This window comes from Ciconia boyciana, chromosome 4, assembly GCF_034638445.1.
Source record: "Ciconia boyciana chromosome 4, ASM3463844v1, whole genome shotgun sequence".
Lineage (NCBI taxonomy): Eukaryota > Metazoa > Chordata > Aves > Ciconiiformes > Ciconiidae > Ciconia > Ciconia boyciana.
Window position 1 is genome coordinate 72163978 of NC_132937.1, and position 17420 is coordinate 72181397.

General features: G+C 38.4%; 1 protein-coding gene across 4 annotated transcripts in view; it reads left to right on the plus strand.

Moving 5' to 3' along the window:
* The window catches only part of GAK (cyclin G associated kinase), an 81472-nt gene that overhangs the window by 42258 nt on the left and 21794 nt on the right, over nt 1-17420 (plus strand). For 3 of the 4 annotated variants that reach the window (XM_072860004.1, XM_072860002.1, XM_072860005.1), the window contains 8 exons: nt 2107-2240; nt 3503-3697; nt 4739-4856; nt 7285-7364; nt 7747-7940; nt 9839-9997; nt 10793-11272; nt 13294-13464. In XM_072860004.1, coding sequence (XP_072716105.1) covers nt 2107-2240; nt 3503-3697; nt 4739-4856; nt 7285-7364; nt 7747-7940; nt 9839-9997; nt 10793-11272; nt 13294-13464 — 1531 coding nt within the window. The remainder of the gene's footprint in view (nt 1-2106; nt 2241-3502; nt 3698-4738; nt 4857-7284; nt 7365-7746; nt 7941-9838; nt 9998-10792; nt 11273-13293; nt 13465-17420) is intronic. The other variant, XM_072860003.1, reaches the window with a different exon arrangement.

Below are 17420 nucleotides of genomic sequence, written 5' to 3' on the forward strand. Positions count from 1 at the left end.
TCTAGGTCAAAAAGAATGCTTTGTCTGGTAGAGATAGAATGTTTTAGTCTAATACCCTTTCTTGGATAACAAAACTTGAGTTGCTTCTTGTAAAGGTGAAACTGCCTCTAGGTGGCTGGGATTCAGAACCAGGTAGGGCTTCCTGGTCTTCTGATCTTTACTGTAGAGGTTTGCAATAATGCAGTGAATTATTAAATTTTTACATTGTAATTTGAATGATCCAGGTGAGAACAGGCAGTTGAAAACAAGGTTTAAATGGCAGCTCCCTGCTTCAGCTACAGTTAAGTCTTTCTGGACTGTCAATGACTGGGATCTGTTTTTAACTGGCATCATGTTCTGTTGAAATCATAAGACCGTAGCACATATGCCAGAGGCTGGACTAACTCCTGGACATCTGCAGTAACACTTTGCTCTGTGTAATTATTTGAGGCCATGCAGTGATGGTCATCCTTCAAAACTTGCACAGCTTTAAGAATGTGCGAGTACAAGATCATCTTGGTAGAACGTAATATCAAAGAGACTTGCAACTGGATATGCTGTAGCTCTAAGTGTGCTTAAGTGTTCCTTCAGTTAGCTGTATTTGACCTGTTTAAATGAATCAAGTTAAAATAATTATACACACGCTAGGAAAAGTTTTATTTAATTTGTTTTATGAAGGTTATTTCTTTTCAAAATAGTTTACACACAAAACTCCTGTATCTAGCTTTTTGAGGCTTTGGAACAAAACTTACACTCAAAATCTAGCTTTTTCCAATCATTGTTTTTTGTTGCTGCCTTAAGGATTGCTTATGCCCGAGGACTGTTTATTTTTTTAGCCAAATTCCATCATCCTTGTAAAAATGTACAAGGGAAAATTGCAATTCTTACTGTCTTATCTCTGTATGGGAGTGTTTCTTTTGCTCCCACTCTGCAACTTACCAAGCTTCTTCCTGAAGTGCAAGGTTCTGTCATCAGATTTCTTTACTAATAAATAGCATATTCTTTATTTTGAATGCTGTATTTGAATTCTGGTTGTGAAGTGGTCTTTCAAGTCTTGTAAAGTTGTCCTCTGACTTCATGCTGCAGTTGCAAAGGGTTTGCTGTGACTTGCTTGCTGACCTCTTTGTACAATGATTTTTCTCCCCTTGGTGTGGTGCTTTAATTTGGAAGTGGCTTTGTAATGCAAGTGTACACAGGTCACTGCTGTCATGCTGATCAGTGTTGTTTCATTCTTCCCTCGTATTCATTAATGTTTTGTCCTAAGGGTAGGCATCTCAGGGTAGGGACTATGTTTTTGTTACATCTGTGTGAAATTTAACTGAAAGGCAGGCTTCAGCCTGTAGAGTCATAGACTAGTTTAGTGACTTCTGAAAATCATTGGGCTTGCTAGTTACACCAGCAGTAATAGTACTGATGTGCTGAACTGCTCTTTAAAGATCTGGTACTTATGGTGCTGGCAGATCTTCTTTTCATTGATCTAAGTAATGGTTAGAATAGAAACCTGTCTTTGAAGGAAATGCCTGTTAAAACAAGTTGAGGAAAAACATTTACTTCCCCACTTCCACACTCATGTGCCAAGTGACCACAAAAAATCTGTTCCATGTTGCTAGAAAAAAAAATTGAGAGGTCCTGGTCTGTCAACCATTACCTCTTCTGAATCTTCAGTGTTCTATAATGTAGGAATGAATCTGGGATGTGTGTAGTCATGGTCCCTGCAGAAAGAGGTTCAGTGTTTTAATTTCCGTGTCTTAGTTCTGTAGCAAGCTATTAATCTCAGGCAATTTTAGTCAGAAGACTAAAGAGTTTAGTGTGGCTTAGTTCTTCTGAATCTTAGGACTGCTCTTGTAGCATGGGTATTAGTGATAGTAAGGTAATAAACATAAATTGAAGATTTCAAACAGTGTTAAGCTAAAGCAATTATTTGCATTTGAGCAAGCAGATATGTAGTATCTTTTGTATTGTGTGGAAATCAAATGAAAACGTTTCATTCAGATACAAACTTCAAGTCTAATGATCGCACTAGACCTTGGGCTTCATTACATTAAAGAAGGAGACAGCATGTTCTTCAGTAAATTCTGTAATGCTTTTTCCACTAGGTTTTATAACAAGTTACAATTTTTTTTGTAGGATGGAAGAGCAGCGTCTGCTGTTGTAGTTTGTTCTTTTCTGTGTTTCTGTCGTCTCTTCACTACTGCTGAAGCTGCAGTTTATATGTTCAGTATGAAACGCTGTCCTCCTGGCATTTGGCCTTCTCATAAAAGGTACAGTATCAGTCTGTGTAGGGTACTGTTGAAGCAAGAAGTTATGCAATTGTGAATATGCTACTATTTTTACAGGATGCTTTTTAGGAAGATAAATTATTTCAGTAGTGTCTGTGTTTGCACAGCAAAATACTTGGAAAAACGGATGTATCCTGAGTAGAGAACGTAGTTCTGAGTTTTGTGAGCCCTTAAGTTACTTGTGATGTTCTTATCAAAAGTGAGTCAAATATGACCTGTAGCGAAGAAATGTTAGGAATGAAAACAAGTGTATGCAGTGCTTTTGAATGCTCTCTTAAGTATAAAATAGTCTTCCACATGTGTAAGACTTATTGCAATAAACTAGTAAATATGGAATAGGTTTTACTGTGTCAGAACACTGCAAGTTCTGTGGAAAGACCAATAATGATTTTTGTCAATCTTTTCTGTTTAGGTAAGAATGCCTTCTGCTTTTTAAAGGGGTGCATGCAGAGGTGACTTTCATATACTTTGACAAATGTTTTAAACTGATTATTTGATTTAATTTGATAGATCTTGTAACAATAAAGTCTCAGTAGCAAGTGACACAAGTAGTAAGGGTGTTTCCTACAAAAAGGATTAGATTTAGCAAGGTGAGAAGTAAGGTTTAGTTAAGTATAAATGACAGATTATGCTGTTCTACAGATTTGAGTATATTTAATGGGCCCTCTACAAGATAACTTATATTAATGATGATAAATTTAAAGCCTTTAGGAAGCTTTATGTTGCTAGCTTCAGAACTGCTGTGCAACCATTATGTGTAAGATAGAATATAAATAGTTCTTCTAGTTTGGTGTTTTAAGGCCTTTGGAAAGTAGCTAGTTTGTTTTACAAGTGCATGTGTAAAGCTACAGACCTAAGGCAATGTCTGGAGTTGTCTGTAGGGTGGGAGACAGGTGCAGATGAATTCATATGCAGTGCTGTATTCAGTTTTCTGGGCAATCTATTTTTCTGTTGTGGTGCAGCCATCAGGCTTTTGTACAGAAACTGTGTTGCTGTCCTTAAATTGAGAGGCTGTCTAGGGATCATAAATATTTCTCCATGTTTCTATTTCGTTTTCCTTTTGTGAAATTCTATCGGATTTGAAAATCTGTTTGCTGGAAGTGTTGTTAAGTGTTCCCAGTGTTTTATTGTTATCACTTGTCACTGCTCAGTGGCTGGATATGAAGAGAAGTAACTCACCTATGTGTTCACCCATTTTTAGAATTTGGTTCTCCAGCTAAATGAGTACCTTTTGGTTTTGGCAGATACATAGAATACATGTGTGACATGATGGCTGAAGAACCCATTATTCCTCACAGCAAGCCCATCCTTGTCAGATCGATAGTCATGACTCCAGTTCCTCTTTTCAGTAAGCAGCGTAATGGCTGCAGGCCTTTTTGTGAAGTTTATGTGGGAGATGAGAGGATAACCACTACTTCCCAGGAATATGACAAAATGAAGTAAGTACAGGTTATGATTTGCTCTGAAACAGCACATTATGTTTTTCTAGACTAACTTAAATATCAAGTCCTTACTGTGAGGAGAAAGCATGATTTTGCATGTGCCAGTTGAGCAGAAAGCTTCTTTAATGTATGGAACAGCTCCTCTGTCCCCTTCTAGCTGATCCTGAAAGGTAAATCATGGGGAAGACACAATGTGGTTATAATAGCAGCTTGGATCTGTTCCTGCAGAAAGTGGGGATGATGGTGGGCTGGCACGGTGGGTACTGGGAGGCAGAGGTGAGCAAGACCCTCTTTCCTCTCACTCCATGTGGTGTAAACTAGGAAGATTGATCCCTGGTGTACATGTACTGAACTGAACATCATGTCTCAGTCATGGAAACAGTAAGGGTCCCCCAGGCACGGTCACTGTAAGGGGAGTGCTTATTAGCCTGTGTACAGCTCTGGTGTCTGCTGTTGTAATACAGCACAGGAATTGCAAATGGTACTAGCAGTACTAAGCGTAGGTAGTCACAGACAGAGGAAAGATGAGAGAATCCCAGAGTCCTTCTAGCTTTCCTATAAATCCAAGCCCTGTAAGGAGTTTAATGAATTTGAAGAGAGCAGGAACAGAAACAGCTGTGGGGTGCTACAACAACATTTTCCCCTCTTTTTCTCTACCACTGTCCCTCAGTGGGAGTCCTAACATATCACAGCACTGCAGCTACAGTTTCTCTCTGCACCTTTCTTTGGAACAGCTTTCTTCATAATATCCTGTCTCTTGTATTTCCCAGCACCTCTTTGAAGTCATGTTTCTCCCATATTTGATTTGAGAACTATGGGTCTAAATATGTCTGTTGCTCTGCTGTAGGCAACTGTTAATCTTGTTATTTTTGGAGCACCTTTTAAGTTTTAATCATTTAGAGCTAATTCCTTCTCCATAATAAGAACTTGAAGCAGATTTTTATGGGTTGATGTTGAAGGCCTTGGAGAAACCAAACTAAACATAAGGTAATAAACTATTTTAAACTAAATTAAGTGTGGTTTATGTTTTTTCTTCAGGGAGTTTAAAATTGAAGATGGGAAAGCAGTAATTCCACTAGGTGTAACAGTCCAGGGAGATGTTCTCATTGTGATCTATCATGCCAGGTCAACACTAGGAGGTCGACTACAAGCCAAGGTAATGATAAATTTAACAGCCTACCTGGAAGATTTGCTGTTTGTTGTTGCAGTTTTGTATTGTACTTGTATTTCTGATCTCATTAAGTACATGGCTTTATTCGCTATTCTTCGAAAGAAATGTGTGACGTTTTCATGTACTTGGGAATTCAGCCTTTTCAAGCCTAATAAGTATGTCCATTCTTAGTGCTCTGCATGTAGATGCTTTGGTAAGCATTTCTCGAAATTACTGCAGTAGTGATAGTTGTTATATTTGCATGGAAAGCCTCTAACCGTTTTTTTTGAGGCAGTGATTTTTATCTGTTAAGTTGCAGAACAAGCGAGAACTTTTTAATTCTGTACACACAAACTGCAATGAAAGGAAAAATATCATTCAATAGAAAAGCATAATTCCAGGGACTGCCTGTACAAAACAGGCTAGAAAAATCCATGTAGTTTTGTACCCTATTTCTAGAGCCAGGTTGAGTTTTTATAGCCAATTTTCTTACCAGTCTTTGTTCTCCTTTGGAGAATGCATGTTTCCTTTTTCTAATTCACCTATGGATGATTTCTTTTTCTCCAATTTTTTTTCTCCAGATGAGTAGCCCAAATTAAACTTGGAGATCCATGTAAAAGATAGGAAGGGGTAGTGCAAAGTTTAGGATAACCTGGAGCATTGTGAAAATGCATCCAGAGGCTCTTTAGACAGTTTCCATACATTTGGAGCAAACAAGCATATTCATACGTATCTACTATTACTGAAATAAATGGTTTTCCCTGTGTTTTTTTCTACTTTGTGTGTAGGAAGGTGAGTATCAAATCTGTTGCAGAGGTTCAAGACTTTTCTTAATGTCCCCAGACTGCTAGGGGGCCAGATCTTCCAGAACATCCTAAAACTGAAAACTCGGTGAAATGATTCTCTAATGCACAAAAATAACTAGTCTATGGTTCAAGGACATCAGTGAAGAAGGCATACATCTGGGGAAAATTCAGTCAAAGTTAGCTTATACTCCTTGTGCAATCTCAGTTTCACTGATGATAGGGTTTCTTTGATGTGGTTTCTCTGGCATTTATTCACTAATTGGAAAAGAGTAGAATTTTCTCATCCTTCTGCTGTAACACGTGATACATCAACAGTGTTTGTGATGATTCTGGTCTGGAGCTGCTTTGGAACAATATTCAATGTGTCCTTAGTTCTACATACTCTAAATTGCCACCTGAAGCTCTCTGCAGAACTCTTACGGAGATCAACCACCACATTTCAATATTGCTGTTAAGTGCTTAGAGTTGGGCATTGTGAATGTCTCCCACTTGCTCACAGTTAATTTGAGAGAGGATTTAGTTTATCTTCTGGGAAATGTCTTGCATAGCAAGGGATTAAGAAAACTGATTTAATAGGGTGTTCAGGTTTTCATATGTAGTTCAGCGTAGGGATGGATGGATCAGAGAAACACTCTCCATTATGTCCATGTCTCTCTTGTACTGAGGAGCTGGACACAGAACTTCACGTGTGGCCTCACCAGTGCTGGGTAGAGGGGAAAAATCGCCTCCCTCAACCTGCTGGCAATGCTTTACCTGTTACTTGACTTCTGATTATGATGTTCAATAAATGCTCATTTACAAGGAAAGCTTTCATTATTCAATTTTATTATATTTACTGGACTATTACTGTATGACTTACTTTGTAAGGACTGGCAAGATTATTCCACATGTGTTTTAACTAAAGCCAGGGAAAAAATACATTGTGGATTTATCAGTTTGCTGTAATTTGGATTTGTGCAAGACCAAGGAGCTACATGAACCTTGTGTAGTAGCATTTTTCTGGATTCTCACATGCTGATCAGGCATGGAAACTAGTTTTTCTGTCAGCAGAAGAAAGAGTTGGGAAAGTTGAATGGTTATAAAGAATCAGTTTGGAAAAGGCCTATAATCCTGTCTGGGATGAATGGTTTACTTGAGAAGTTGCACAGGAAAAAGGACTGTTTGCATGTCTTATGAAGCGTCCTTTTAAATATACTACCTTTAAAATGGTTCTGAATGGACTCCTTTATGTATGACATATACTTCTTGATTAGTGTATTGCACAATGAGTTTTTCTGAGTGTATGTTATTCAGAAAAGTAATAAGGGTCATGCAGTTTCAGCCTCTAGAACAGGGTCTGGAAATATTTAACAGACTTTGATAGTCTGTTTGAGGTTAGTGATGAGAAGTATCTGGTTCAAGGTCTTTTGCTTTATTTCTGGTAGTAATACATTTATCTACGTTCTCACTTAAACTGCATTTAAATCACTCAAGATAAAGTATACATGGAATTAACTGAAATGGTAGCAAAACAAACACTTCAAAATATTTTAATACTGAAAATACTTTGCATTATATTAAAGGCAGAACACTGTGCATACTGTTCATGTGAATTTATGCAGTTTCCCTGTATTTCTTGTTTTCAACAGATGGCTTCAATGAAGATGTTTCAGATTCAGTTCCACACAGGTTTTGTGCCCCGAAATGCCACCACAGTGAAATTCGCCAAGTATGTTGACACCCTTTTGTAGGAGGCTGGAATAAGTTTTCTTTGAAACTATTTAACCTGCCAAACCAACATATGGTGGGGGGGGGGAATATAGTCAGTGTAGGAAGTAGATGACTTTGATATAGTCAGTGTAGGAACTAGATGACTTTGACTGCAATAAGAAGATTCTTTTTTTTTTTTCACCTCAAGGAAACTGAAGGTTATGTTCATGACGAAAAAAATTCTGTACCAATACCACCTGTTTAAAATATATGGAGAAAGTAAACAAATACAGCATGGTTTAAGCCTTATACTAATTGCTTTAAAGTTCTGTCTTGGACTGCAGTGAATTTAATCTAGTTATCCATCAGTATCAAGAATCTACTTGTATGGATCTTTGCAGGTATGATCTGGATGCCTGTGACATACAAGAAAAATATCCTGATTTATTTCAAGTCAATCTGGAAGTAGAGGTGGAGCCCAGAGATAGACCTAGCTGTGAACAGCCACCGTGGGATAACATGAATATAAAGGGACTGAATCCCAAGATCCTTTTCTCCACCCGAGAGGAACAACAAGAGATTTTATCAAAATTTGGTAATGAATCTCTTGAAAAACTAGAGAACATGATAAAGTTTCTAATGTACTTTGTGTTTAAGGCTTTTGTTTAATTTCTGACATTCCTTTAAGTGAAAGAAATGTAAAAGGTGCTTTTTTTGTAAATATCACTTTAAAATTTGCATTGCATGAAGGAGTATAAATGATCCTCCAATAATGGATTACAATTGTCCTTGTCTTACCTCCACTGTCATTACATTTGCTTGCTTTAAAGCTATGAATATGCTGTTTGCAGGGATTTTAGCAAATGGAATTGTGACAGCCAGAATTTGTAGGCAAATGTCTCGAAAGAACTCTATTTGGCTAAACTGGCACCATTATTTCACTTAAAATCATCTGAGCATTCCTCACAAATGGTCTTAACTAAAAATGTTTTTATTGAGGTCCTTCTCATGCATAGCCAAGTAATGTTGTAATTCAGTTTCTCAACTTCTCCTAATGTGGTCCAGCAGATGTTTAATTTTTTTAATACTGTGTATTCTGTGCTTCATCTGTAGATGCCTGCATTAATTCCAGTTAATGCTGTTCAGTATCTTTCTTCTTCTCCTGGTATCAGTAATAAGCTTTGACACTTTCATTAAGGCTCTTCAAGCCTTCTCTGTGCTTCCAGGAGAAAAAGCATGATGGAGATTATTGTGGTGATTTTAGTACACCATATGTGAGATCTTACACTCTGCTCATCTGGTACATCTTGGCACATCTTAATTACATTTCTTTTGATACAAGGTAGTTGCTGCTATCTTACCTGTTTTTAGCAGGATGTGTTTGGTTTGTATTATGATTTAGGTAATTTTCTGTTTAACTTAGTTTATATAGATTTTAAAGATCCTACTGTGAACACAACTTTCAGCTCACTAAAGTTAGTGTTTCATTGATAATAAGGATCTGTAAAAATGACTCATATTTTTTTCAGTCACTTTCATTTTCTGATTGAATGAAATGTAAGGGTTTCAAATTCCATTGAAAAAAATTCTTAAAACTGGGGGTAAGGGAATAAGACAAGAGCAAGTGCTGTGAACTGTTTTTTTAAAACTTGCCTTATGAAAAGTGAATTTGCACTATTTTATTAATCATGACCTTTCATGTATGTTTTCCGAGACATGCTATTTTTTCAGCATCTCTGTAAGCTGCAACTGAGTATGTGGAAGGAGGGTAAAGTGCTCTACCAGTTTGGTGTTTAGATTTAGATAAATAGCTTTCTCTCAAGCATTCATCCCATTCTTTTCAAATACTGGATGAACGCTTAATAATTTAGGGAGTCTTCTCACTTGCCTTGAGGAAACCTCCTTTTTGGGAGATGATACAGCAGTAGGTAACTCAGCCCAACTCAGTCTTACACAAGTGACTTAATATCTGATGTCAGTAAAATAAGAAATGTAAGGAGTAGTTAATCGCAGCACACAGTGTATTACTTAACTGCTTTGAGATGTTTGTTAACAACTCCGTGTTGTTCTCTGCCTTTATACTCTGTTTTTTTCTATAGCTGTATTTGCTCTTTTCTGATGTTCTGTTCCTTATTGCAGATGATGTTCATAGCTCTTGGCTCTTTTAGGGGATGGTTGGTACAAGTGAGGTGTTAATTCAATTTTCCTGCAAATGTAAATAGAATGCTTGAGTGTTTTGTCATGAGTCTGACTTAATTTAATGTTATTGTTGAACATAGGGTTTTACCAGCCTTTGCAGTTGAAATGAAGTTAGTAATGCTAATTTCGTATGGAGGGGTGGGGGTGGGAATTTGCCTTTGCAGAGTGGTAGATACTTTGAGACAGTTGTCTTGCTATAGCAGTCAGTCTGCAGGTCAAATACCAGCTGCTATGACCAGGATTGAATTTTAGAAGTTTCTCTCTAAGGGTTCTGGCTTAAAATCTATTTTATAGGGAAACCGGAGCTGCCTAGACAACCAGGTTCAACTGCACAATATGAAGCAGAAGCATCCCAGCTGGAGCAGTCTTCAGAAAGTGCACCTACTGAGACAGAATCCCCACACAGCAGTAGTACTGATGCAAATAACTTCTTTCATTCTCTGGACTGGAAAGGTACAGGTTTTCCTTTGAAGCAACTATTTGTTGTATGTTTGTTGTCTTGTACACCTTCCAATGAGTGCTTAAGCCTTCTTATGCAGCAAAAGTCACTATTTCACCAGACCAGGAGAAAAAGCTATTTAAAGAGTCAGGTCTGCAGGTTAACAAGTGGTCATTCCGCTTCATTTGGATAAACACCAACTAATGCTTTTTGGTATTCTGTGTAACTTAAATGCTGAGCTAAATTTTTCTTTTTCTGCAAAAATCTTAACGTTAAAGGCCTGCAAGGAAGCCTTTGCATTCCCACAGCCCCACTTAGGCTGGCTGAGGAACAGAGGAAACAAAGTAGAGTAGCTGGTGGGGTCCAGATCAGTATGTATGGACTGAGAAAATGTAACTTTATAGTGCATGTGTAAGTTCTTTTCCTGGGTTCCGATTTATTAGAAAAAATGTCAGTAACTGCTTATGCTGTTGTTGAATGCTGTCATTAAGTGGACCAGCAGTTACTGAGTGATCTTCTAAGCCGTAAGTGGTACGATGTTCTGAGGCGAATGTCCAAGTCAGTCTCATTTTGAAAAAATTGGTAATACCTGCCCTTACAGAGTGGCAAGTATGGTAGTGAGCTGCCCCTTTGCCTGCCCTGTACGAAGAGGTGGTAGGCAACAGTTAGTTCTTCTTTTTTCATCAATTCTTTTGTGAGCTTTGATTAATTAAGGATTGATTTCATATGATCTCACCATATAAGTCTGTTATATCCTAGTTGGCAGAAGAATCCTAGTAATCTAAAGCTGTTATTTCTTTTTATTCAAGAAGGAAAAAGTCCAGAAAGTGGAATAGAGGACAGTTCATCTAAAAATGATCATGTTCAACTATCTGATGACAGGGAGGAGAGTGACCCTTCAGATGAGGAATTCCCTACATTTCCAGGTGAAGAAAGTGCAGTAATTGTTGATGAAAAAGACTCTCTTACTCCAGAAGGAGAGTTGCTTTTTGAAGCCAATTTTGAAGCTCCATCTGCTCCGTTAAAAAAATCTCTTCCTGAAGAGAATGTAGACTTACTGGGACTAGACTCTGATATTTCCCTAGAACAGAAACAACCTATCTCAGAAATAAACTCTTCATCAAGTAATGCAGACTTGTTGAACAATCTGTTTGTGGGTAATGCATCCCAGATTTCAGAAGAGCCCACTGGAGATCTTCTTGGACAAGGAACAGATTTCTTTTTCAGCAGTCAGTCTCAGTGTCCAGCTGCTACTCAGGGTACATCTTCAGGAGCAGCTATGTCTTCAGGTATGTAAATTTAACATCAGTACTCTTCGGCTGGCCAACAGATAAAAACTGCTGCTTGCATTGTGCTTAGAAAATGAGTACCATGTTTTTGATCTGTACACTGAAGATGTTGGTCTATAGCAAGAATCTGCATAATAATAGGTGTTTTTACTGCATGAAGGAGACAAATTGCTCTGTATTATCCAGGTATTTTGTTATGTTGTCAATATCCTATTCGCTTTAAACCATGTAAACAGAAAACTATCAAATTTTTAATTTAAAGGAGATTCAGTATTCTTAAAGAATCCATAGCTTTCCCATACAAACATTACATGCTAGATCCTTTTCTAAATCCACGTGTAAGTAACTTCTCTTGCTAAGGTATAGAATTGTAATAACTTACTGTGTTCTTGCACTTTACATAAAGCAATAACAATGGATGTGGTACAGAGCTATGCTGCTTAGGTCAAATGTCTGTGTGGGATTTTTGAGTGTTAATCACATAAGACTGCTAGGCAACTGGAAATCCTGTAGATTACTGTTCAAACCAGTAGGATAAAGGTACTGCTAAAAGATGTTTTCTTGCTGGTTTTACTGATGTTGTTGGTAGGTCTGTATCCTGCAAGAGAATGTTACACACTGCTACCTACCTGGTATTTAAAACACAAGGTGTTTTAGTTCAGAGGTTCCTGTCCCTCTTACCAATGCATAGTTAGTTCTTTGTCACATGACTAAACTTTCAGGAATATCAATTTTCTGCCTCTGAAGTTACAGTAAGATTTCTGGGAATATTAGTCAAATAATCTGGGAAACTGTTACAAGGTTTAGCTTATTTACACAAAGATAATTCACTTGCACTAAAAGCTTTAATCTACATACAGCTGCAAAGTGTTTTTGTAGAGTGTTTAGGTGATTTCAAGTATTTCTTTATTTTGAAGCAATTCAGTATTGAACTTTGTTACTGTGGTCAATGAGGAATCACTTAATTTGCCTTTTACGTAGGCAGAAGTCTATAAAAGAAGCTTTATTACTTTATCTTTCTTTAACTATGCCTTTCTTATCTACTCCGTAAAACACCTGAGCAGTAGTCATGTATGTATCTCATTATACCTTTGAATTGGGTAAGAGAGATAATTGCAGAAGTGAGAATATTTGGCCACTGTTGTGTTTCAGTTTGCACATCAAACTTGTACTTGAGGTTTTGTGTATGTGTGATGCTATAGTAAGATAGCTTGATGACAATCCAGGGTTTGTTTTTTGAGATGTTAACTGAATCCTGTACAAGGTGATCATCACCTCAGGATGTGCTAGGGCACTATAGCAGGATTATTGCTTCTCTTCAGCTTCTGAGTGAATCTGGCAGGAGTCCTTGGGCTCTTGAGGATTTTGACCCTAGAGGGCAGCAGAAACGGGAAGATCTTAAGCCACGATTCCAGCTGACTGTCACATGTTACCCCATGCTGACTATAAATACTCTTCCAATTAGTATTTTCTTTGTTGTGATCACTAGAGACCTGTTGAAAGCCTTGCTTGTTAGTTTTCATTTGTGAGTTGATGCGCTTTCCGCCCCAGAGTCACCAATGCCTTCAAGTCAAAGTGGTAGTATGAATGTTTTACTTGATACTCTTTTTAGCAGTTTAATAGTCTGTTTTGTTTAAATTCTTTGGTGGTGTGGTGTTACAGAGCAGTTAACAAATGTAATTATTCTGTATGCAGATGATCACTCAGATTTAATGTGTTTTACATGGATGAAATTAACAATGTTATTAAATGTATGCTGCCTTGCTAAGGATTTGTGTTTGAAGACATAGCTGTTCATATTGTGTATGGCTGAAATACTTTCTGTACCAACATGAAAGCACAGATGTCTAGAGGAAGGGACAGATGGTAACTCTTTGCCACAAAAAATTCTCAGAAGGCTGCTGCAGTTACCAACATTAACTCTACTTTTTGTCGGTGCCCCCGGAGGAGTAACGTTTTTTCAACTTTGTTTATTCTAAAATTTGTCATAAGATAATTTTGTTTTTCTGCTTCTTTTTTAGCTGATCCTTTTGACCCATTCACAATGTCGTCAAGTTCAGAGAATCAAGCCCTGTCTGGTCCAGACCTCTTTGGGGACTTTCTTAATCCAAGCTCAACATCTACAGCTAGTACATTTCCTTCCACACACAGTTCACTCCCGCCTTCTTCCAGCTCAGATTTCTTAAATTTAGGTAAGTGTGCTTCTGGTGTCTTTCTCAAGTTTCTGCTGCTCTGTGCGTTTGTCTTTCAGCTTAGTGAAGGTGGATTAGTGCCTTAATAGATTCACTACTTGTGACTGCTGTTTTAATTAGCTCTGTGGTCTGGGAATGCAGATACAAATGCAGCAAGTAGCAAGGGTTTCCTGTATAATGTCATGCTAATATTTATGATGCGAGAGGATTTCTAGCATTGCTAACCTTCTGTTAGGAACTGGAGTCTCCTCTGAGAGCTCTTAGAACTGAAGGTACACAAACATGTGCAAACTTACTTTCTAGATGGCAGAATGCTGTTTTGATTGTATTCAGATTTTAAAGATTTTTTGGAAGCCTTTGAAATGAAATTAGCAAGTCAAGTTATAGTACAGCCAGTTCTTAAAATGCAAGCTGAGGCTAGCTTGAACTTTCTTGACCTGAATGCATTCTGGTAATATACTTACAGAGACATTATGTAATACTCTAATCTTATTTGTTTAATTTCTCTGTATTCTTGGTGAAGCCTTTTCCTCATGCATTTATTTTAAAATCTATTCATCTTTAAACAAAAAGCTTTGCAATATGTTCGGTCTGCCTGTACCTCCATCCTAAGCATGTTATTTCCAGAGTTACTAAATAGAGCTTCTAAGCATGTTCATTCTTTAAAGAGAAACATACCCTTGCAAAAATGATGGGGTGGTAGAGCCAGAAGTGTTGCTTTTAAAATCTGATTTTCAAAGAAAAGTGTGGGTCCTCTCCATAAGGATGGGAGTTGTGGTCAGTCTGTAACAGTTCTCTGCTGCTCCTTCATCCTCACACTGTTCCCCTGCTCCTGCGTGGGTCCTTCCCACAGGATACAGTCTTTCAAGAACATGAGTCCCCTTAGGGTGCAATCCTTCAGGAACAGACTGCTCCAGCGTGGGTCCCCTACGGGCTGCAGCTCCTACCAGGAGCCTGCTGCTGTGTGGGCTCCTCTCCATGGGCTGTGGCTTCCTCCGGGGCATGTCCACCTGCCTGGGGTCCTCCACAGGCTGCAGTGTGGATATTTGCTCCATTGTGGTTTTCTCTGTGGGCTGCAGGGAAGTCTCTGCTCTGGCACCTGGAGCACCTCCTCCCCCTCCTTCTCCACTGACCTTGGTGTCTGCAGGGCTGTTTCTCTCTCACTCTTCTCACTCCTCTCTCAGCTGCTGTGCAGTGTGTTTTACTGTTTCTTACATATGTTTTCCCAGAGGTGCCACCGTCTTGGCTGAGGGACTCAGCTCGGTCCTGTGGTGGATCTGTTGGAGCTGGCTGTGTCCAGCACAGAGCAGCCCAGGCCTCTCCTTGCAGAAGCCACCCCTGCAGACCCCCACTTATAAATTGGAGGCAGTTAGGAATGGTGGTATCACATTACTCACCCTGAATCCAGGAGTGTTTTCTTCCCAGAGGTTATTGCATGCGATTTTGAGTTGCCCTTCCTTGTTGGACAGCTGGTCTAGTTGACCCTGCCTCTGGGTGATGGAGTCTGAGTGTTAGCTACAGAGGAACTGGATAAAAAAAAAGATGCAGTATTTCCTGGCTGAGATGAGGGCTTCCTCCTTGAAATAAAAGGCTAGCTAGCTGATTGCCCTCTCTACCATGTATTTAGACATTATATTGCAGCTGTGGTTGATTCTCCTGAGATCATCCCACTTGCTGCTTCCTTTGCAACATTTTTGTTCTGTCCTATAGATACAGTAACAGCTGTATGTTTTAGTTGTATACTTGTATAGTTCAGTCTTGTGCCACTTTTAGTTATGACATTATTGTTGTCACTGCATGAGGTTACCAAACAGATTATGATTTTTTTTCTGTTCAGTAGAAGACTTGATCAATACTGATCTGTGGAGCATCATCTCGGCCAAAATCTGTCTCACTCCAGAGGCAGGGACCTCTGGAGATTGTTTAGTTGACCTGCTCAAAGCAGGGTCAAGTAGAGCAGGCTGCTCAGGACCATGTCCTTGCTGATTTTTATGATTTCTGAAGATGCAGACTCTACAACCTCTATGGGCAACCTGTGCCAGTGTTGGACTACTCTTACAGAAAAAAAACTACTTCTGTTTAAATGGAGTTTCCTGTGTTTCAGTTTGTGTCCATTGCCTCTTGCCTTTCCACAGGGCAGCACTGAGAATAGTCTGTCTCAGTTGTCTCTGTTTCTTCCCATTAAGTATTTACACACATTGATAAGATTGCCCACCCCCAGTTCTTCTCTTCTCCAGGTTAAACAATACCAGCACCCTCAGCCTGTCCTTATATCAGAGGTGCTCTAATCCGTACATGACAGAGAACCCTTTTATGTACTAAATTTAAGTTGGAAAAATACATAAATGTGAATTTCTGCTCTCTAAATGTTTGCCTGCAACCTCAAGGAGACCACCTTCAATGTTCAGCTGTTAGTAACATTTGAGGAAGTACAGAAGAAAAAGAAAAAATATTTTGATATCTGACTTCAGTGCTTATTTTTTTATGCTTACTCTTTCTGATTATGGTTGATAACTTGCACCCTGGTAAATGCATTAGCGTACCTGCTATTTTAATGTAATTTCTGGAGCTTTCTGTCAATGTAGGGAAAAGACACTTAAAATGTACCCATCTTCTTCTCTTCAGTCTACTGGTATACAGTGATTTCCCAATATTTCTCTGTTGCTATGCAGCCTTTAAAAACCCTATGGAAGTGGAGGAATTGGGATAACCTTTCATGCTCCTTTAAGTTTACCTTTCAAATGACAGCTTTTCTATGTGTTTAGCTGAAATGAAGTATGTATTTGAGCCTTTAGCATCCCATCCAGTCATAGGTATTAATTTTAGCAAGGAAGTTAAGAATATTAATAGCTGTAATGCTTTTAATATGAATTTGAGTGTGAGTGAAAGGAGTAACTGGAGTAATTTGAGTGTGAGTGAAAGTAGTAACTGGAGAATAAAGGGCAAATGAGAGCATGTTCTCAAATGACATATTTGGAAGAATTGTGTTGAGAGAGCAGAAGAAAGTGCAAACATGAGGTCATTGAAGTGAGAAACAATTTTAAACTCACTAGAAATAAATTAGTAGTAATGTCAGTGTTCATTCAAAATTAGCTGCAGCAATGAGATAGTTCAATCTACTGTTGGAGTAGTAATAAGTGTCTAGAGTTAAATTTTAGTGATGGATAAGCTTTCTTTGGTAGTAAACGATTACTAAACCTTCATAGATACCAGGAGAAAAGCTGTTTCAGTGAACACAAGTTCAAGAATTAGAATTTTAGGCTTGTACTTCTCAATGTGGCTTGAAATTTAAAATCATAGGAGTTTTAAAATGTAATTTCAATTTGTAGGAAAGGTAGTTCTTAAAGAATACCTGGTCCATTAAGGCATTCTGTCCTGAGTATGAAAATGAGCAGTTGCTGCTAAAATGGCAGTGTATTAACAAGGTAACTTTCTGTGAAAAGCTTTAGTAATTTGGCAGAGAAGCTAGTAGGTGGGATGACTGTTCACTTCAGAATCGATAACCTGCTCTTAAGTGGCCACGCTTGCAAAAACAAGCTATTGTCAGTAGCTGGAGGAGCATCCATTTTTCCTTAGTAGGTATCTGTTCAGTGAGAACAGAATTGGTTCGTTTGGGTATGCAAGTAGGAGGTCATCTCTAATGCAAATCGAGTCAGGAATGTATTTCCCTCTGTGAGAATGAACTGATCTCATCAAATGATAGCAGGAGATGTGGAAGGTGATCAAAAGAAACCTGAGTGACCAGTGTAGTCATCTCGTGAGTAGAAGTTAGTTTCTGTGACAACTGTGTTCTCAAGTCAGGCTTTAGACAAGGTTAAAGAAACCTTGCATCATACTAAACCAGCCTCTTGGTTCACAGAAAATCCTGTTGTGCTCTGTGATTAAAGGATTTCCTGTAGATACAACAAGTTAAATAAAGAAAATCTAATGTGAAGTTGTGTGTATGATATAGTAAA